The 18,432-nt window shown below is 56.4% G+C and overlaps 4 protein-coding genes and 1 non-coding gene across 7 annotated transcripts in view; 3 read left to right on the forward strand and 2 right to left on the reverse strand.

Annotated features, from left to right (window-relative positions):
• RPS2 (ribosomal protein S2) overlaps positions 1-2,237 on the forward strand; it is a 4,395-nt gene extending 2,158 nt beyond the window's left edge. The window contains exons 2-6 of the mRNA XM_029957808.1: positions 145-252; positions 856-1,029; positions 1,109-1,268; positions 1,710-1,801; positions 2,116-2,237. Of these exons, the coding sequence (XP_029813668.1) occupies positions 145-252; positions 856-1,029; positions 1,109-1,268; positions 1,710-1,801; positions 2,116-2,196 (615 nt within the window). The 3' untranslated portion in view covers positions 2,197-2,237. The remainder of the gene's footprint in view (positions 1-144; positions 253-855; positions 1,030-1,108; positions 1,269-1,709; positions 1,802-2,115) is intronic.
• Positions 1,482-1,619, forward strand: LOC112841377. Its single transcript, XR_003212973.1, has one exon. It is a non-coding gene; the product is annotated as a small nucleolar RNA SNORA64/SNORA10 family (small nucleolar RNA).
• A 360-nt stretch (positions 2,238-2,597) lies between the features above and the next one.
• Positions 2,598-4,120, reverse strand: NDUFB10 (NADH:ubiquinone oxidoreductase subunit B10). The gene is made up of 4 exons (XM_008928093.3): positions 3,943-4,120; positions 3,340-3,478; positions 2,958-3,097; positions 2,598-2,808 (listed from the first exon to the last, which is right to left on the reverse strand). Exons 1-4 carry the CDS (start codon positions 4,088-4,090, stop codon positions 2,705-2,707), a joined length of 531 nt encoding a protein of 176 aa, XP_008926341.1. The 5' UTR covers positions 4,091-4,120; the 3' UTR covers positions 2,598-2,704.
• RPL3L (ribosomal protein L3 like) lies at positions 3,093-13,702 on the forward strand. Of its 3 annotated transcripts, none has more exons than XM_018086409.2 (10): positions 3,093-3,161; positions 6,161-6,353; positions 6,715-6,883; positions 8,035-8,170; positions 9,276-9,462; positions 10,143-10,303; positions 10,554-10,655; positions 11,370-11,465; positions 11,899-12,018; positions 13,590-13,702. In XM_018086409.2, exons 1-10 carry the CDS (start codon positions 3,138-3,140, stop codon positions 13,644-13,646), a joined length of 1,245 nt encoding a protein of 414 aa, XP_017941898.1. In that variant the 5' UTR covers positions 3,093-3,137; the 3' UTR covers positions 13,647-13,702. The 3 variants fall into 3 exon arrangements, with proteins under 3 accessions (XP_017941898.1, XP_017941899.1, XP_008926340.1); XM_018086410.2 differs by lacking the exon at positions 3,093-3,161 and adding an exon at positions 3,897-3,998; XM_008928092.2 differs by lacking the exon at positions 3,093-3,161 and adding an exon at positions 4,999-5,100.
• Positions 13,703-13,986: 284 nt separating this feature from the next.
• The window catches only part of LOC103761597 (testis-expressed protein 2), a 9,220-nt gene continuing 4,774 nt past the window's right edge, over positions 13,987-18,432 (reverse strand). The window contains exons 2-11 of the mRNA XM_029957809.1: positions 18,201-18,426; positions 17,821-18,109; positions 17,376-17,590; positions 17,029-17,175; positions 16,825-16,924; positions 16,539-16,671; positions 16,294-16,431; positions 15,845-16,057; positions 15,426-15,546; positions 13,987-14,749 (exon numbers count right to left, since the gene is read on the reverse strand). Of these exons, the coding sequence (XP_029813669.1) occupies positions 14,624-14,749; positions 15,426-15,546; positions 15,845-16,057; positions 16,294-16,431; positions 16,539-16,671; positions 16,825-16,924; positions 17,029-17,175; positions 17,376-17,590; positions 17,821-18,109; positions 18,201-18,426 (1,708 nt within the window). The 3' untranslated portion in view covers positions 13,987-14,623. The remainder of the gene's footprint in view (positions 14,750-15,425; positions 15,547-15,844; positions 16,058-16,293; positions 16,432-16,538; positions 16,672-16,824; positions 16,925-17,028; positions 17,176-17,375; positions 17,591-17,820; positions 18,110-18,200; positions 18,427-18,432) is intronic.

Below are 18,432 nucleotides of genomic sequence, written 5' to 3' on the forward strand. Positions count from 1 at the left end.
TGGACGGGGCTTGGAGCAGCCTGGGATAGTCAAGGTGTCCCTGCCCATGGGAGGGGTGGAATGAGATGAACTTTTCAGGTTCTTCTCAATCCAAACCATTCAGGATTCCATGATTCCCATGTGCTCAGTGCCTGACTGTTGCAGGAGTCGGAGATCATCGATTTTTTCCTGGGCTCATCCCTGAAGGATGAGGTGCTCAAGATCATGCCTGTGCAGAAACAGACCCGTGCTGGGCAGCGCACCCGCTTCAAGGTAACCCTGCTTCTCTGCTTCCTCATGGTGAAACCTCCCCTCTGCTCTCTCCTGCATTATATTAGTGTCATTTCAATTGCTCCAAATCCCATTTTCTGTAGTAACCAGTAAATACTTGGCTATAAGAGCAGTTAGTAACTTATGAAGTGTATTAACTTCACAACCTCAGAGATATGTGCAGACATTCCTCGAAGCAGCACTGTCCCAAAAGTGGGACTGTAACACCCTTAAAAGCTCTTTCAACCAAACTATTCTGAGCCTACAAAATTAGGTTATGCTTGCACAGCAGTGTTGGGTTTTCAGGAGAAGTTTTGGGTGTAAAGAGGGAATGCTGTTTGGAAATCATTAGGATTTCTGCCCAGTATGAGGCTGCAGCAGGGAATCGAATCCCTAAGTTCTTTAGCCTTGGCTGGTTTTGACTGAAGGATATGCTCAGAGGGAAAGATGGGTCTCAGGAATGTGAGCTCTGGTGATCAAGGTTTGGGAGTGAGCTGTGAGTTCCTGCTGAGCACACCCATGGATTATTTTTGAGAATCCCAGTGGACTGTGCTGTGCTAAGGGAGCTCCTGCACAGCTGCCATCAAACCTTCTCTTCCAACACAGGCGTTTGTGGCTATCGGGGACTACAACGGGCACGTGGGGCTGGGCGTGAAGTGCTCCAAGGAGGTGGCCACGGCCATCCGGGGGGCCATCATCCTGGCCAAGCTGTCCATTGTGCCCGTGCGCCGCGGCTACTGGGGCAACAAGATCGGGAAGCCGCACACTGTGCCCTGCAAGGTGAGTGTCCCCCCGGGCTGCAGTTCCTGGGGGCTGTGCCGGGGGGTGTCCGGGAGCCTGACCCGCTGTGTCCGTGCAGGTCACCGGGCGCTGCGGCTCCGTCCTGGTGCGCCTGATCCCGGCTCCGCGCGGCACCGGGATCGTGTCCGCCCCCGTGCCCAAGAAGCTGCTGATGATGGCTGGGATTGACGACTGCTACACCTCAGCACGGGGCTGCACTGCCACCCTTGGCAACTTCGGTGAGTGTGGAGTCACTCGGGGCTCTTCTTGTCCCTGATGGGGACAGAAAACCCGCCTTTCCACAGTGTTTTAATCTGTGTTGAATAAAAACTGCCAGCAGGGGAGCACAAGCCAAGGCTTCTGCTGACAGGGCAGGTTCATCCTGTTGCAGGTGATCCTCGAGTTCTGTACAATTACAGAAAGCTGGGGTTTATCCTGTGCTGGTCCTGAATCATCTCCCAATCTGCGCGATTGCACTTGTGTCCCGTAGTGTAATTGTCGTAACTGGAGAGAGAGAGAAACCCAAGTTTTGTGTGTTCACCAGAGAGACCCCGGCCGTGGTCTCCCTGTCCTTGCAAAATCTTACATTTTTGGAGCTGTGGGGTGTTTTTGGGGCTGTGGGTGGGACTGGTGAGCAGGGTCTGCAGGAGTGACGGGCTGTATGTGACACCTCTCTGCAGCCAAAGCCACCTTCGATGCCATCTCCAAAACCTACAGTTACCTGACTCCCGACCTCTGGAAAGAGACTGTCTTCACCAAGTCTCCTTACCAGGTAACAGCATTTTGGCAACTTGCTCAAATCTTACCCTTCCTGCCCCTAAAATTCAGGTTCTTGTACCTAAAAAATGGGTAGTTATAATGAGGTAACTGCCAGGTTAAATGTGGTTTTTAAGCACCTTAGTTTTGATTAATAATTGAAAGTGGGATTCCATGGACAAAGAGTAAAGCTGTGGAATGTTAGATAAGTTGAACTACCCCAGCCCCACCTACACACCTGGTGCAGGGGTTTAAGGGGTGGGAAGTGGTGCTGAGGAACCTCTGAGAGTGGATTGAGGAAATAAAGCACTGTTCATGTACTTTTTGCAGGAGTTCACTGATCATCTGGCCAAGACCCACACGAGAGTGTCCGTGCAGAGGACCCAGGCAGCTGCTGTGGCCACAACTTAAGTGGGTTTTGTACAAGAATAAAGTGATCAGTGAACAAGGAATTGTGGTTGGTGTGATGGGGGGTCGGTGCACGGGGCAGGTGTGGTAAACCATAGAATGGTTTGGGTTGGGAAGGACCTGAAAGCTCATCCCGTTCCACCCCCTGCCATGGCAGGGACACCTTCCACTGTCCCAGGTTGCTCCAAGCCCTGTCCAGCCTGGCCTTGGACACTGCCAGGGGCACATCACCTTTACCCAGACTGAGGGAATTCTCAGCCAGGGCTGTGCAGAGCAGCACAGTGTTTCTGGTGGCTTATGGAGGAGAAGGAGAGGTCCAGAGGGCAAATCCCAGTTCTGGCAGCCTGGGGTGCCTAAGTTTAGGGCTTTGCAAGAGCTCTTCAAAGAATGAATCCAGATCCCAATTGTAGAGATGCCTGGGCTGCACGTTTATTGTGGAGGCACCAGAGGTCAAGGATGCCACATGCACTTGGGTTCCAGCACCATGGAGTGAGGGGGAACCGTTTCAGCTCTACTCAGATGCCTTTGCTTGTGCTGCTTTCCTCTCCTCCATCATCCTGTGCTTCTGCTTCATCAGGCACGTCCGTGCATTCCCATGGTAACCCAGATCACCATCTAGAAAGACAGGAAATGTCTGAGCAGTGCATCCCATAAGCCTGTGTTCCATGTGAAGTCTGGGATGTGTGAAACCCCCTTTCCTGGGTTTGAGACTCCTTTCCCTGAGTTTCAGACCCCCGTTCCCTGTATGCTGTTCCCATACTCACATCTGTCCTGGTAGGCCTTGGTGACCTGTTTCAGCAGCTCCACCTCCTTGGCACAGTTCTGGAACTGGTTGGGTCCTTCCCTCTGCTTGCACGCACCCAGCCTTTCCCGGACTATCTCCACGATTTCCTGATCAACCATCCTGCAGGAAAGGTGGCAATGAGTGTAACAGCAGCCAAGAGATGACAGAAAAGCTGAACCAAGAGGTGAGGATACCCTGTGGAATGTCAGCATTGGGTTTTTAAGGATCATGGTCCCTTATGCCACCCTGCCCAGGGACAGCAGGATTGTGAGGTGGGTAATGTGTAATGGAGTGGGCAAGAGATGCTGCAGCTCCCAGGGCTGAGTGCCCAGAGCTGTGACCTCGCCTGGGGACAGCCGTACCTGTCCCTCCTCCACTGACACTCAGCCTCGAAGAAGCACAGGTAGTCGCCCTCCAGGCACTCGCTCAGGTCGGGCACGCGGCGGAACTTCTGGTGATAGTAATAGGTCTTGTTCTTGGCTTGCTGCTGCTCGATCCACTCTGGGGGGACAGCCTGGTCAGACACTCCAGCCCCAGATTCTGAGGGGCAGCACAGCCCCAGCACCTGCCCCAGCCTGGTGTTGCCTTTTTGGGCATGTCTGCATCCAGCTCATGTGCCCACCTGTGTGTCCCTCTGTCTGTGCCGTGTCCCACGTCCCTGTGTGTCCTGTCCATGCTGTGGTCTTGTCTGTGTCCCTGTGTCCCCATGTCCCTGCACTTCTCCCACTGTCCATACTGAGTCCTATACCCCTGCGTCCCAGTGTCCCTGCTGTCCCCGGTGCTGCCCCTTCCCTCTGCCCCTGCTGTGTTACTGCCTGTGCCCGTGTCCCTGTGCCCTTGTGGGTCCCATCTCCCTGTCCCTGTGCCCGTGCCCTCACGCCTGTGCCCCGGTGTGCCCGTCCCGGTGTCCCCGTCCCCACGCCGCAGCCCAGCTCCCGCGGGGGGCTGTCCCGCCCCGCCGGTACCTCGGACGAAGGTGACGGGCGCGTCAATGACATAGGTGAAGAAGGTCTGCACGAAGGTGAGGGGGTTGGGCGCCGATGTGGTCCTATCGGCGACGGGGGTGCGGGTCGGCGGCACCTTGTACGCCTCCCAGTCGTGGTCCTCCGGCATCGCGGCGGCGGCAGCGGGGGCAGCGGGGACGGGAGAAGATGGCGGCGGCCCTGAGGCGGCGGGATCGGCGGCGGGGAGGGGGGGGGGGCGGGAAAGGCGGCGGCCCAGAGGGGGCGGGAGCGCGGGAAGATGGCGGCGGCCCCGGGGCGCGCTGGGAGCTGTAGTCCGTGTGTCCCTCCTGCCTCACGGGATCCCAAAATCCCGGGATGGGCCGATTTGGAAGGGACCGCAGTGTGTCCCGTCTGGTCCCACCTCCCTGCTCCGGCAGGGTCACCCCAGAGCACAGGGAGCAGCATTGTGTCCAGGCGGTTCTGGAATATCTCTGGAATGCGCCCCAGGATTGTCCACACAGCACAGCCAGACTGTCCTCAGTGGGACTCCTGATGACCCCAGGATGCATGGCATCCCTGTGAGGGTGGGCAGGCCCTGGGCAGGCCCTGGCACAAGTTGCCCAGAGAAGCTGTGGCTGCCCCATCCCTGGAAGTGTCCAAGGCCAGGTTGGACGGGGCTTGGAGCAACCTGGGCCAGTGGAAGGTGTCCCTGCCCATGGCAGGGGGTGGAATGGGATGACCTTTAAGGTCCCTTCCAACTCAAACCATTCTGTGATTCCAAGTTCTATTGCCTCAATCTCTTTTCCAGTCACAATCACAAAGCCTTTCTTGCCTGGGCTGGTGGAGGGATTTTCAGTCTGAGCTGGGGGTGCCTGGAGCAGATGTTCACAGCTGTGGGTGTCCAGTACCCGGGAGGAAACTGGCCTGATTCCTGCCATTCACGTTCGAGCTGTTCAGGAGGGAGAAATGTAAACTGAGACAGCAGCAATTGACCTTTATCACTCCACAACTGTCATGTCCAACCTGCCAGCTTGGCCAGGAATGAAATGAATATCGCAGTGGGTGAAGCGAGCGGCTAAATTTGTGTCTTCAGACCGATAACCATCTTAAGTATTAATCTGGGGAGGCACTTACTGACAGCCTCTTTCTGCTGCTGCCCCGGGCTGAAGACGTCCCATGGTCGGTACAGCTCTGCTGCTGTTGCTTTTGTGCAGAGCAGGGCTGGGTTATGGTCATGGAAGTGCTGCTGGAATGGGGTCAAACTCTTGGTAGTTCCACTTAGGCTGGAAAATAAGCTTGGTAGAAAGCGCAGCCAGGTGCTAGGACTGATCTTAGCAAGGAGGGAGCTGCAGTGGGTGCAGGACTAACCCTTTGCTGCTTGGGCTGCCCCCCAATTCCCTGCCCTGAAACCAGTTGTGTGAGAACTTGTCTGTGCTGCTTTCTCTCTGCATGACCTTGTGATTGGGGTTTATAGATTTGCCTCTTCTAATTTGTTTTTCAAGGTGCATTTTGAACCTGTACATGTTCCTGTTATCAATTCCTTTGGGCATCCTTTCCCATTTTTTTCTAATCCTTGGTTGTGCTTGTTTGGTGCCATTTGCCTTCATGACATAATGCCCAGGAATGCCAGGCAGGCCCTTTTGGTGCTGCAGGATACAAAATAAGTCATTCTAATTAAGAGCACAGAAGGACAGGCCTAATAAGGAATATATTTCTCCTTCAAAACCCTCAAGCAAAGCAGAAGGAGAGAGATCATGTTAAATTTTTTTATTTAATTGGCAGAATTTGTTCAGAAACTTAGTAAATTCAAACTGAGTAAGTTCAGATTAGATATTGGGAAGAAATCCTTCCCTGTGAGAGTGGTGAGGCCCTGGCACAGGTTGCCCAGAGAAGCTGTGGCTGCCCCTGGATCCCTGGAAGTGTCCAATGCCAGTTGGACAGGGCTCGGAGCAGCCTGGTCCAGTGGAAGGAGTCAGGGTTGGAACTGGATGAGCTTTAGTGTCCCTTCCAACCCAAACCATTCCACGACTCTACAAAATTCTTCCATGCACACGATGGAAGCTTGAACAAAATCCCATCCTGTTATGAGTTTTCGGAATGGGAAAATGCTGGAATCCAGGAAGAGCCCAGAATCTCTGCAGCATTCCCATGTTAAAGGGGAGGGTTTTTGTTGTCTTTCCCGTTGTCTCATTTTCTGGGACCCGAGGGTGAAGCTGCCCTTTGCTGTTCCTCCCCGCAGTCCCACCGCAAGTTCTCTGCTCCCAGGCACGGCCACCTGGGCTTCCTCCCCCACAAGAGGAGCCGCCGGCACCGCGGGAAGGTGAAGGCATGGCCCAAGGATGATCCCAGCAAACCAGTCCACCTGACAGCTTTCCTGGGCTACAAGGCTGGAATGACACACACTGTGCGGGAGGTGCACAGGCCTGGGCTCAGTAAGGCTTGGCTGGAGGAGGCAGGAGCCACATCCAGGAGGGAATAGAGGGAACCCTTGTTGGTGGGAATCTCCTGGGAAAGGGGTGGTGGAGAACACAGCTTCAAGGTTATGTCCTGGATACTCAAATCCTGGATGGTCAAAAGCCACCTCAGCATGAGCTGAGTGGTGGGGGGCAGTCCTGGAAATGCCCACACTGGGATGGTGAGGGTTGGTCTGGGAGATGGGAAGGCTGGGACTGGCTGGGAGACCAAACATCACCTTGACCCCTGTGCTCACTGTGACAGCCTGCCCACAAATCCCCAAGGGAATGCCCTGATCCCAGATGGTGCTGAGCACCACTTCCCTTTGCTGCCTTGCAGAGGTCTCCAAGCGGGAGGAGGTGGAGGCCGTGACCATCATTGAGACCCCCCCGATGGTGGTGGTGGGGGTCGTGGGCTACATCGAAACACCCAAGGGCCTGAGGAACTTCAAGACTGTCTTTGCTGAGCACATCAGCGACGAGTGTCGGCGGCGCTTCTACAAGAACTGGTACCTGCTCCCAGCAAGGGTCATCAACACGGGAAGGGGCTGCCCAGGGAGGTGGGGGAGTCCCCATCCCTGGAACGTGGCACTCAGTGCTCTGGGCTGGGGGACAAGGTGGAGGTCGGTCACAGGTTGGACTCAGTGGTCTTGGAGGGTTTTTCCAACCTCAGTGATTCTGGGATTCCCAGACCTGGGGTGTTCCTGGGGGCCTGCATGCAAGGGGTCCCTTTCAGGATTTCCACAGGCTCAGCTCCTGGTGGAGTGGAACTGCTGCTTATTTAGTCATGCACAGAGACACTGCAAACAGCTTGGTGCTGGGGATCAGCATATGTGTATGTAAATTTATTCTAATAGTCAGACGAAGTTAGCTCTCTCCACAATATCATGTGGCAGGTTCCTTTTCCCTCGGGCAGGTTGGGCTCATCTCCTCTCCAGTTAACTGGGATGCTCGAGCTGAGGCAGCAAATGGAGCAAAACCAGATTTGTCAGAGGGGAAAGTCAAGGCAGAATGTAGCCCCTGGGCTTCATAAACACCAACACCCCAAATCACCTCCAGCAGAGAGGAAAATGGAAACACGAGTTTTCTTGCTGTGGGAATTGTGTCTCCTACAAGGGTGCCATGGAGACCCACCCACCACATGCCTCTGATCCCTGTTTTCTCCTGTCAGCTCTTTTCATGGCCCGTTCACTTTCCTCTTCCCACCCCAAAGCCCCTGACAGTCAGGTGGGGTTCAGGTACCCACAGGTACCTTGTGCCTCCAGGGAAGTGCCTGGCCTGTTTTGTGATTTCCTAGCTGTAGGAATCTCCTGTAACAGTGCCATGGAGACCCACCCACCACAAGCCCTTGATCCCTGTTTCCTCCTGTCTCTGATTTTGCGCCTGTACTCTGGTGGCGCCGAGCCAGTCAGTGGGAGACAACTGGGTTCCTCATGCAGAAAGGTTTCAGTTCCCCTTGGATGAGCCCTTTTCACAGCTCATTACCCACTTTCCTCTTCCCACCTCAAGGCCCTGCCAGTCAGGTGAGGTTCAGGGACCCACAGGTACCCTGTGGCTCCGAGGAGGTGCCTGGCAAGGTGAGCTGTCCCCCCTCGGTGCTGTCTCGGGGTGCACGAGCCCTTCATCAGCTCTGCTGGATGTTAAAACACTTCTGTCGTAGGCACAAGAGCAAGAAGAAGGCGTTCACCAAGTACTGCAAGAAATGGCAGGATGAGGCTGGGAAAAGGCAGCTGGAGAAGGATTTTGCAGCGATGAAGAAGTACTGCAAGGTCATCCGTGTCATTATGCACACACAGGTCAGGGCCTTCCCCTGGAGTGGGCAAGGGGGGCTCAGGGTCTTCCTCAGCTCCAGAGTGTGGAGAAGGCCTGGAGATGGGATCGGGGGGGTCTGGTGGGGTCACAAGAGACCGAGTGGGCAGAGGGTATGAGATGGGATGTGCAGGTGATGGGAGGTGCTGGCTGAGCTTCCCAGTTGCCTCCTGACCTCCCTGTCCCCTTGAGCTGGGCTCAGCAGAGCTCCCTGCTCCAGGTTTGCTTCAGGAGCTGTGGTTTGGGCACTCTGGGGACCCCACACACCCATGGAGGAGAGCAGGAGGAGGGCAGAGCCTGGGCAGGTGCTGAGCCCTGTGTCAGCAAGGGACCTCAGGCCCCATGATCACCTCAAATTAGCAACTGGTGTCAAATGTTTTGGGCAAAAATAACCCCACTGGCAGGCACAGCTTTGCCAGATGCTGATTGCTGGATACACAGGGTCCCATTTTCGTGCTGATCCCTGGAGTTAAGGGCTGCTTTGGAGTCTAGGGGAGAGCTAAGCTGGCTCAAGGCTTCACTTGAGGCTGGCACAGACCCTCAGTGTCCCACTGGGGTGGTTTGGCAGAGGGGTTTGTACAGGGAGCTGGGACTGTGAGAGAGTGGAGGCAGCTCTTGGTGGGAACTAGAAATAACTGCCCAGTCTGGAAGCAGAGGAGGAGCAGGACCAAAGGAGAGGTGCTGGCTCAGACTTGGAGCACAGAGCTGCTTCCAGGCTGGTCACAGTGTCCAGCTGAGGCCTTGCTCTGCTGATGGGCTCCTTTCCCACGGCTGTTACTCCTGTGCTTAACTCCTGTAGCAGGATGGTGTTGACCTCTCCCTGTGCTCCTGGGAGAGAGGGTGTGCCCCAGCTCCTGCCTGGCCTGGCACTGGGAGATGGGGTAGTTGGGCTCAAGGGCAAGGAATTGGCTCCGAGGGGTCCCAGATCTAAAGGCCTGCTGGCCCAGGGCTCTGGCTGCTGGGAAAGGGGGTGAAGGGGTGGCTCTACTCCCCCCTGTGCCCCTCACAGGCCGTGAGTGACTCAGCCCTGCCTGTATGTTTGTGCCTGGGGGACGAGGGGAAGGTTTCTCCCTAAATGCCGGTGTGGTGCAGATGAAGCTGCTCCCGCTGCGGCAGAAGAAGGCCCACGTGATGGAGATCCAGCTGAACGGGGGCACGGTGGCCGAGAAGGTCGACTGGGTGCGTGAGAGGCTGGAGAAGCAGATCTCTGTGCACAGTGTCTTCAGCCAGAACGAGATGATCGATGTCATTGGCGTGACCAAGGGCCACGGCATGAAAGGTACAGAGCAGGGAGAGCCTTGCCAGGGGTTTGGGTCTGTCCTTCTCACGTGACACTGCCCCTGGGGTGGTTTGGGGGGAGGACAGTGTTAAAACCACACTGGGAACTCCCCAGGTTGTTGCACGGGGAGTAGCAAAGAGTCCCTGGATCTCAAGCCTGACATCCAGTTCTGTTGTAGCAGAACTTGGTTTCCTTAATCTCAGGGATTCCAGCGAGGGCAAAGTGCAACAGGGGCACCCCTGATGTAGATACAAAAGTGCTGACCAGGTAACTTCTGATGGAAAGATTTTCTCTGAGATTAAGGCCATTAAAGGCCGTGTTGTCTGCTCTGCTCAGAGTCCTCCCAGGAGGCTCAGAGGCACCATCAGCACATAAATGAACCTGGGCTAGTGGAAGGTGGCCCTGCCCATGGCAGGGGGCTGGAATTGTGTGATCTCTAAGGTCCCTTCCAACCCACACCATTCCGGGATTCTCTGACTCTCTGAACTCCTCCCCAGCCCCAGGTGTGCAGAGGTGTGGGTGTTCCTGTGTGTGTGCATGGAACACATCCCAGTCTGACCAGAGCCCTGGGAAGTGAGAGCAGAGCTGTGCTCCGGCCTGTCCCGCTGCTGAGAGCTCTTGGTCTCCCCCCAGCACTGTCTCTGCAGGATGATGAGCCTCTCCCTCCCTCACATTCCCAGGGGTGACGAGCCGCTGGCACACCAAGAAGCTCCCCAGGAAGACACACAAGGGGCTGAGGAAGGTGGCCTGTATCGGGGCCTGGCACCCGGCCCGCGTGGGCTACTCCATCGCCCGCGCCGGCCAGAAGGGCTACCACCACCGCACCGAGATCAACAAGAAGGTACGGCCCAGGGGGCTCCCTCTGACCACCACACGCCTTCCTGCCTCCCATCCTGCCTCCATCCTTCTTTGCACGGTGCCCTCAGTTCCCCCCAGGCTCCCCAGATGTTTCCCAAGAGATCTCCCTGTCTTTCCTGGTGCTCTTTCCCTGCTCGGGGGCACACCTTGGTGAACACCGGGTCGTCCCGTGATTCTTTGTGTTTCTGTCAGGGGCAGGAATGTCCCCACCTCCGTTGCCTCTCTGTTCCCAGATTTACCGCATTGGCCATGGGATCCACGTGGAGGATGGCAAAGTGGTGAGGAACAATGCCTCCACCCACTATGATATCACGGAGAAGACCATCACACCTATGGTAAGGGCTGAGGGCTAACGGGGCTGTGACTGGCTCTGGCTCAGGAATCTGAGCCAGGGAAGTAATTCCTTGTTTGGAGACAGCTGTGTAGGAAATGATTTGAAGGAAATTCACTGTAAGAAATGCAGTGATTCCTTTCCTTATGTTTTGGACATGGGAAATCATCCACATGTGGTGTCTTTTGAGGCCCACTGGTAGACCCTTGTGGCTGATAACTTGGGTGGGAAATGAGAACTTGCTTTAAAAAAAAAAAAAAGAAGAAGAAATCACATTAAAAATCTGACAGTTAACAGAAAAATGTTTGTTACTTGGTTTAAAAATTCGCTTTTGTGTATTGAAAGCTGTTCACTTTTGAGTCTGGCCAGCTCTGCTCTCAGTTCACCCACACTCTCCAGTGAAGGAAGCAGGTTCTGGTTCCCCAGCTCTTATTTGGTGAATCCAGCTGGGATAACTCAGTGTGGCTGACATGGTTCTGGTGGTCTAGTGGAAGGTGTCCCTGCCCACGGGTGAAACTGGGTGATCTTTAAGGTCCCTCCAACCCAAACCATTCCAGGATTCTGTGACTCCCAGCAGGCAACCCGAAGGGTGCAGAGTGCTGTCAGCTGGAAGGACTGTCAGGCACTGCGTTGTTCTTCCCCTAGAAAATGCCTCCTGTGGACAGGTGTGCTCCCACCCTGCTCTCCTGCCCTCCAACCTCTCTGCCTCTCCCCACAGGGTGGTTTCCCTCACTACGGGGAGGTCAACAACGACTTCCTCATGCTGAAGGGCTGCGTCGTGGGCACCAGGAAGCGTGTGCTCACCCTGAGGAAGGTGAGGGTGCCACAGTGCCGGGCAGGGACGGGCTGCAGCTCTCCAGGAACACATTCCCCATGTGGGGAATCCTCCAAATGCTGGGCAGGGGGATTGGTCAGATCCCTGGTGCTGTGTTGCAGAGGGCAACGTGGCACGTGAGTGTGGTGCTCAGACCATGGGCAGGCAGATGGTTTGTGGGGTGTGTGGGTGGGTGGAGTCTCTCTGGAGACAGAAGCCTCAAATCCCCAAGGGGCCCAGAAAAGAAACCTTGGGCTGTGAGGAGACGAAAGAGCAGCTTTCACCTGCCACCTGAGCACCAGGGCACTGCTCTGAGAGCACAGATTTTCGTGGAGATGTTTGCTTAAGGGCTATTCCAACCCTGTTCCAGCAGAGCAGAAGCCCTGATTTTCTGTAACGATAATCCTGATGTGTTCTGACTCTCCTTCCCCAGTCCCTCCTGGTGCACACAAGCCGCCGGGCTCATGAAGCCATCGAGCTCAAATTCATTGACACCACTTCCAAATTTGGCCACGGCCGCTTCCAGACAGCCCAGGAGAAGAGGGCTTTCATGGTGAGTTCCCTCTGGGCTGCCTCCAGCTCCTCGTGGGGCTAAAGCAACTGACTGTCTCCAACCAAGCACCTTCTAGTGGAAGGTGTCCCTGCCCATGGCAGAGAGGTGTAACTGCATGAGTTTGAAGGTCCCTTCCAACCCAAACCATTCCAGGACTCTGTGATTCCATGATCTGCTTCTCTCTATAACAACAGGCAAATGAATGATTGAGGCTCTCTTGCATAAAGACAGCCATGAGTTCAGTTCACACAGCAGAAATTATGTGAAGGAAGAACATGAGTGTTGTGTGAGTGATCCGAGACAACCCAACTAGCAAATAATAGACCATATGGTCAACCAGTTCCCATTCACCTTGGGAAGTTTTAAACAAGCAGTTAACTTGGCAGGCACTGCCTTGGCCATATGGTCCCTTTCACTTGGAATTGTGCACTGCTTTGATTTGTTTGGAATGATTTATAGCTTTAATGTTCTTGAGAGGAAAAAAGTGTGGGTCATGTTCAGGCACAAATTTGTGATTCTTTTGTCAGAAGCTTTCAAGAAGGCCAAGCAGTGTATTTTTCTTAAATACAGGGCGAAAAAGAAAAAAAGATTAAATAATCCAAACCAAGCAGTTTCTTGAATAGCTTTGCAGCCTACACCAGAGTGCTGCAAGTCTGAACTGAAATGGAGGAAGCACTGAGTAAGCCAGGAGAGAGAGAAGGAGAAAGGAAAAGAAACGACTGCCTGGATCCCACGCAGATGTAAACTGGGTCTGGATCTGGCCTGTCAGCCAGAAATGCCATGTGAAGCTGGCTAAGCCTCCTTAGTGCTGGGAGGGGGATTGGTTTGACAGTGCCTTTGCAGAGCTCTTTAGAGGTTAAGCTGATTTCCTTCAGCTCAGTGTCAGGAGCCTGGTGTGTGTCACAGCAAGCCCTGAGCTGCTGTGGTGAGGATCTCTGGGGCAGCAGGAGGTTTCACCTGGGTGCAGCTCTTTTCTTTGCCATTTCCCCCTGTATATTGTGTGGTAAAACATCACATTTGGCTGGAATTTGAGGCACATAAGTAATCCCTGCTGTCTGATCCTATAGGATTGATTTGTTCTGGGACAACTCCATTTTTTAGCCTCAGGCTCTGTTGAGTTGGATGCCAAGGAGCTGTGCCTTGAGCTGAGGGAGGTCTTGCCTCCTCCAAGGCTCAGGCAGCAGTTCAGCAGCTTTCCTACCATGGAAACACTGGAACACCTCCTGGAAAAACTCATCAGCCCAGTTCCTGGTCCCCTCCATGTTCCCTGACAGAGATCAGCCCCCTGGCTCAGGGCAGGTCACTCCTCGTGCTCTCTGGCTGCTCTGGTGCTGTCCAGAGAAACAAACCCTCTGTGCAAGGGCAATGATGCTCCTTTCCCAATTCCTGGAGGGTGCTGGAGGCTCGGGGGGGCTGGTGGATGGTGGCACCAAGCCCCCAGCTGGGGAGCAGGGACCAGGAGCAGCCCGGCCCAGCAGAGCTGCATTTGTGCTCCCCACAGCCTAGATGCAGCTCTTCAGGCCAGGTTTGTCTGTCCCTAACCCCAAACTCTCCTCTCTGCTCCCTTCCAGGGCCCTCAAAAGAAACACCTGGTGAAGGAGAAGCCAAGTGTGCAGGAAGAGCTGTAAGGATGGATACGAGGCTGCCTGACTGGGCACTTCCAATAAAGGGGCTCCAAGCCGTGCCTGCTCCCTGTCTTCCCTCTGGAGGGATGTCTTGCCTGTTTCCAGCAGGCAGGGATGGGAAAAGTGGCACTTGGAATTGGTCCATATGGACAGGGACTAACTGGGCCAACCAAGTGTCTACTCTGGCCTCTAGGTCCTCCCTTTCCTTTTCCCAGCGATTTTTTTCTCACTCACTCAAACTACCACAAAGACTCCCCTTCCTTCCAGAGGAGAGCAGAACAGGTACCTGCACTCCTACACTTCTGTCCCAGTTTCCACTGGGAATACTGGGAATACTGGGCCTTCTGACTTGCCTGTGCCCAGTGTCCCTGACAGTCTCTCCCCTCACTGCCTCTCACACACTCACCCAGGCACTGTTTTGCTGAGCTGAAGGTCTGACCCGTGGAATTTTCCCCGTTCAAATCCCCCCGATCCCAGCTGGAATCCTCGGCAGATGTGGGGATTTGTGCACAACAAGATGGCTGCTAGGCAGGGCTGGGCAGCGATGGATTTATTGAGTTTGGACTCACTTCCCACCCGTGCTTTCCTTGCAGTCCAGCTGCCTGTGGGGAGGGTGAGATGTTTGGAGCTGTGATGTTTGAGTCAGAGATGATCCCAACTCCTTCGGTGCAGAACCGGTCTGGGCGGCCTGCACCTTCTTTGGGAACCAGACAGTGGGAAGCCCAGCCTTCCACCGGTCCAGAGCTGCCTCCTTGACCAGGAGTCCTGGAAACCTCAGCATGAAGTTCCTGGCTCTGCAGAAGCTCCTTTGTGCTGTGCCTGGTTCTGCCCTGAACATGTGCTTGCAGGATTTGAGGAGGAGGCTCATCTGCACAAGCAGAGGATGAGGATGAATCCAGGCCCAGCCAGGCCCTGGCTGTCCCCGTGTCCCAGCGAGGTCCCTGAGCTCCATGCAGTGTCCCTGCCCCTGGGAATGTGCTTCAGAGCCTCTTGTCCCCCTTGGCTGGCAGGTCCCGGGGCAGTCCCGCAGCGGGCGGCCAAGGATCCAGGCCGGAGCGCATGATGGGAATGATGAGATCATCCATGTTTGGCATCACCAAGACCTTCTGAAAGAGGGACCCAGAGGAACAAGTCAGTGGGTTTGAACACCACTCCCCTGCCTGGGGACACTGCCTGGAGGTGGCTTGGCAGGAGCCACGCTCAGGTCAGAGCCCAGAGCTATGAACAGGTCCTGGGCTCCCACCCCCTCAGCAGCAGCCCCAGAGGGTTCCCAGCTCTGGATATTGGGGTGAGGACAAGCAGGAACAGTTTTTCTTGGCCCTATGGCTTCATAGGTGTTCACAGCAAAGGGCAGGGACCAGCACTTTGAAATCATCCAAATGGGCAGCTCTTTGGGGGGCCCTAAATATCTGTGGGGATATTTCTGCTCTTTGACCAGAGGTCTCAAAGGTGAGAGGCTGAAAACAAACCCTTGTGATGGCAAATCTCCAAAGCATCCCCAGACCAGAGCAGATGGGTGGATTCAGCCCTTCTGAGGGGTGCATGCCTGGGACTGGCTGACAGCCCGAGTGCCCCCTGCTCGTGACAGGGCTGCAAAAGGGAGGAAATCACTTTTCCTCAAGCACTGTCAGCTGTGGAGCTGCTTATTTGGTTTCTCTCTCTTGACTGTCCAAAACTGGACAGTGCAGACCAGATGTTGGCTTTTTGTAGAGACAACTGGCCCAAATTGAGGTTGATTATCCCCAATGGCAGGGTTTCTAAGCTCTTTAGCAGCCCAGGCACCTGAAACTCGTGCTGCAGCTTCTTCTCGATCCACTCGGTGACGTGCAGGAACGTCACCTCCCGTTCGCCCAGCTTGGGACACACCTTCAGCTCCAGCTGGGGCGGCACTCGGAAGCTGTACCTGTGGGGGGAAAGGACAGAGGCAGAAAGCACCACGCCTCGAAGATGTGGCACAGCCCAGGCGGTCCCACTGCTGGGTTTTAGGGAGGAGGTGGCGGCTCACTGTCCCCAGATCCTGCCTTGGCCTGGGTGCAGACTCAGAGAAATGAGCCTGAGGTCAGTGAGTCCCCTTGGGAGAACAGCCCCGGGCTGCTGTTGCCCCAGGTGATCCCAAAGCCCTGGAGCTGGCTCCTTGGAGCTGCAGGGAGCAAGGGGAGCTGGAAGGAGGATGTGCATGTGGGGGGAAGGAGAGCTGGTACCAGACTCGGTCCGTCGGTGGTGGGGGGATGTTCACAGCCAAGGTTCCTGCCAGCTCCTGCACCTCCACCGTCAGCAGCAGCGGCGTGTTGGAAACCTCTTCGATCTTCTTCTTGATGAACTCGTTTTCCGTGGCCTTCTGGAAGTACTTGGACTTGGCGATCTTATCCACGAAGCGCAGGATCTTCCGGCTCGTGCTGTTGCCGCTGACGTGGCTGAAGCGAGGGGAGCCCCAGCTCAGCACAGGGTGAGACCCAGGGCCCTGCTGGGTTTCGGGGTCCCCCATCCCTCTGCCAGGGCATCTCACAGGGACAGGGTCCCCTCTGAAGGGCTGCCACCATGTGCTGTGTGCCCTCCCAGGGACATCGTCCCCATGCCCCCCGTGCTGGTGTAGCACTTCACCAGCACCTCCCCGTGCCCCTCGTGGCACAGACCCCCAACACCCCCTTACCCCTCGGTGCCCGGCGGGGGGACCCGCTCCCCCGGGGCTCCCATGGGCTCTGCAGCAGTGACATCTTCCTCCTCGGAGGAGCCGGCGCTGGAGGACTCGGCGTCGCTGTCTGCCAGCAGGATCAGCCGGGGCCTGGCCCTGCGAGCCCCGAGGAGCATCATGGGGGTGCCCTGGGCCAGCAGCCCCTTGGCTCGCTCAGGCAGGAGGAGGAGGAGGATGAAGCCAGCCATGCACAGCCTCCTTACCCCTCCGTGCCTGCCTCTGCCAGGCCGCTCTCCTCTGCAGTGCTCTCCTTCCCCAGCTTGCTGAGGTTCATCTTTGTCTCCAGCGTCATCTGCAACGAGCCGCTGTAGGTGACCTCCATGTCCACCCAGAGCCCTGCCAGGGAGAGGGACAGGGTGAGACCAGGTCAGCACCACGGGGGCAGAGCTGCTTGTGCACCTGCCAAAACTTCTGTGCTTCAGGTACCAGGCTGGCACCTCAGTGAAGCTGCAGTGGAGCCAGCCCTGGGGTCCCTTGTGGGGCTCTTACCTCGCTCATTTACGGTGGGGTTGGAGGCACTGAGGACCAAGGGGATGGATGTGCCCATGTCCAGCTCTGTCAGCGTCAGCTCATTCATGAAATACGGGAGCTGATGGAGGGAAACCCCGCAGGGACGGTCACTGCAGCCTGGCACCTGCCGTGGGGCCTTGGGGACGGGGCTCCCCCGGCTGCTGGGATGCTCCTGCCTCTCACCTTGATCTTGCTCAACTTCTTCTGGATCTTGTTGGACACTTGCTCTGCCCAGTACTGCTCTCGGAGGAAGTCCCAGAAGATGCGCCCCACCAGCGCGTTCATCCAGGCCATGCCAGCCTCGCCGTGCCCGCCCGTGTCCTCGCCGAGCTGTGGGGGGACAGGAGCCACGGGCCCCTGGAGGGAGGTGGCCCCCTGAGCAGTGGGACCTGCTGCCCGGGTGTTCCCCTGCCCCAGGGCTTGGCTGCTCCGACCACAGTGCCAGGAGGGAGGGGATGAAGCACAGCCTGGCAGTGGTTCCATGCAGGGTCCATCAGTCCCGCTCCCAGTGCCGGGTTTGTCCCACTCACCTTGGTGGGTGTGGGACTGCCCAGAGCTCTGTGAGAGGGGCTCTGGTCTGGGCTGGGTGCTCCCTGTGCTGGCACGAATCGGGCCATGTAGGTGTTGTAATCCAGGTAAATCTCTTCCACACTTCCCAACAGATCCTTGGTTGGGACAGCAGAGGAAATGTCCTCGGTGCTCCCTCCGCTGCTGCTGCCGCTGCTCTGTGGAGCTGGTCCCACACCTGGGGACATGGAATCCAAGGGTCACTCAGGTTGGAAAAGCCCTCTCATGTCATCAAGTCCAGCCATTCCCCCAGCACTGCCAAGACCACCACTAGAGCATGTCCCCAAGTGCCACATCCACATGGCTTTTAAATCCCCCCATGCCCATTGCTGCCCACAAGGGCACATGTGCATCTCCCACCCCGATGGGTCCTGGCACAGAGCAGAGGCCACGATGGCCACACCTCACCTGCCCTGGTGTCACCGTGGCTGCTGGGTGTCCCACGGGAGGCTTGCACGAGGTGCTGGTACCACTCCTCCTTCTCCCGCCCCGTCCTCCCAAACAGGTACAGGCACCTCTCCCTGCCGTCCCCTGGGATGTCCTGCCCGGACAGTGGCACCTTCTTTGTCCCCTCATCCCCCTGCAGCTCCGTGTCATGCTCCTCGCTGCTCCTGCCCTCCTCAGGGAGGAGGACACAGATGGGGTATTTCTTGTTCCATGTCCGCTTTCGGGCCAGGCTGGGGGGGCACAGGAAGACCTGTGGCACCGAGAGTGGGGGTGAGGCCTGGCCAGGCGTGGGTGAGTGGGAGAGTCTCCTGTGGGAGAGTCCTGGGCACCGCCAGACTCACCTTGGCGTCAGTCAGGTCGTAGCAGCGGTGGCTGACGAAGGGAGTGTCGAGGATTTCCTCCTCGAAGGTGGCTCTGCGAGGGATGTTGCTCTTGGGGTAGGACAGCTTAAGGGTGGCCCCATCCAGCACGGCGAGCACCGAGTGCGTGAGTGAGGGGTGGAAAAGCTCAGGGTCGTAGACGTGCAGCTGGTTCATCCAGCCCTGGAGGAGGGAGAGGGAGCTGGAGCTTCCC

Source organism: Manacus vitellinus, unplaced genomic scaffold (genome assembly GCF_001715985.3).
Source record: "Manacus vitellinus isolate BGI_N305 unplaced genomic scaffold, ASM171598v3 scaffold_12_pilon, whole genome shotgun sequence".
Taxonomy (NCBI): domain Eukaryota; kingdom Metazoa; phylum Chordata; class Aves; order Passeriformes; family Pipridae; genus Manacus; species Manacus vitellinus.

Coding starts and splice junctions, on each gene's coding strand:
- RPL3L (XM_018086409.2), top strand. CDS start 3,138: ATGACAGAAAAGCTGAACCAAGAG. Junction 6,354..6,714: donor GGTGCACAGGCCTGGGCTCA/GTAAGGCTTGGC, acceptor GCTGCCTTGCAG/AGGTCTCCAAGCGGGAGGAG. Junction 10,656..11,369: donor AGAAGACCATCACACCTATG/GTAAGGGCTGAG, acceptor CTCTCCCCACAG/GGTGGTTTCCCTCACTACGG.
- NDUFB10 (XM_008928093.3), bottom strand. CDS start 4,090: ATGCCGGAGGACCACGACTGGGAGGCGTACAAGGTGCCGCCGACCCGC. Junction 3,479..3,942: donor GCCCGTCACCTTCGTCCGAG/GTACCGGCGGGG, acceptor CTGTCCCCCCAG/AGTGGATCGAGCAGCAGCAA. Junction 3,098..3,339: donor TGTCAGTGGAGGAGGGACAG/GTACGGCTGTCC, acceptor CCTTTCCTGCAG/GATGGTTGATCAGGAAATCG.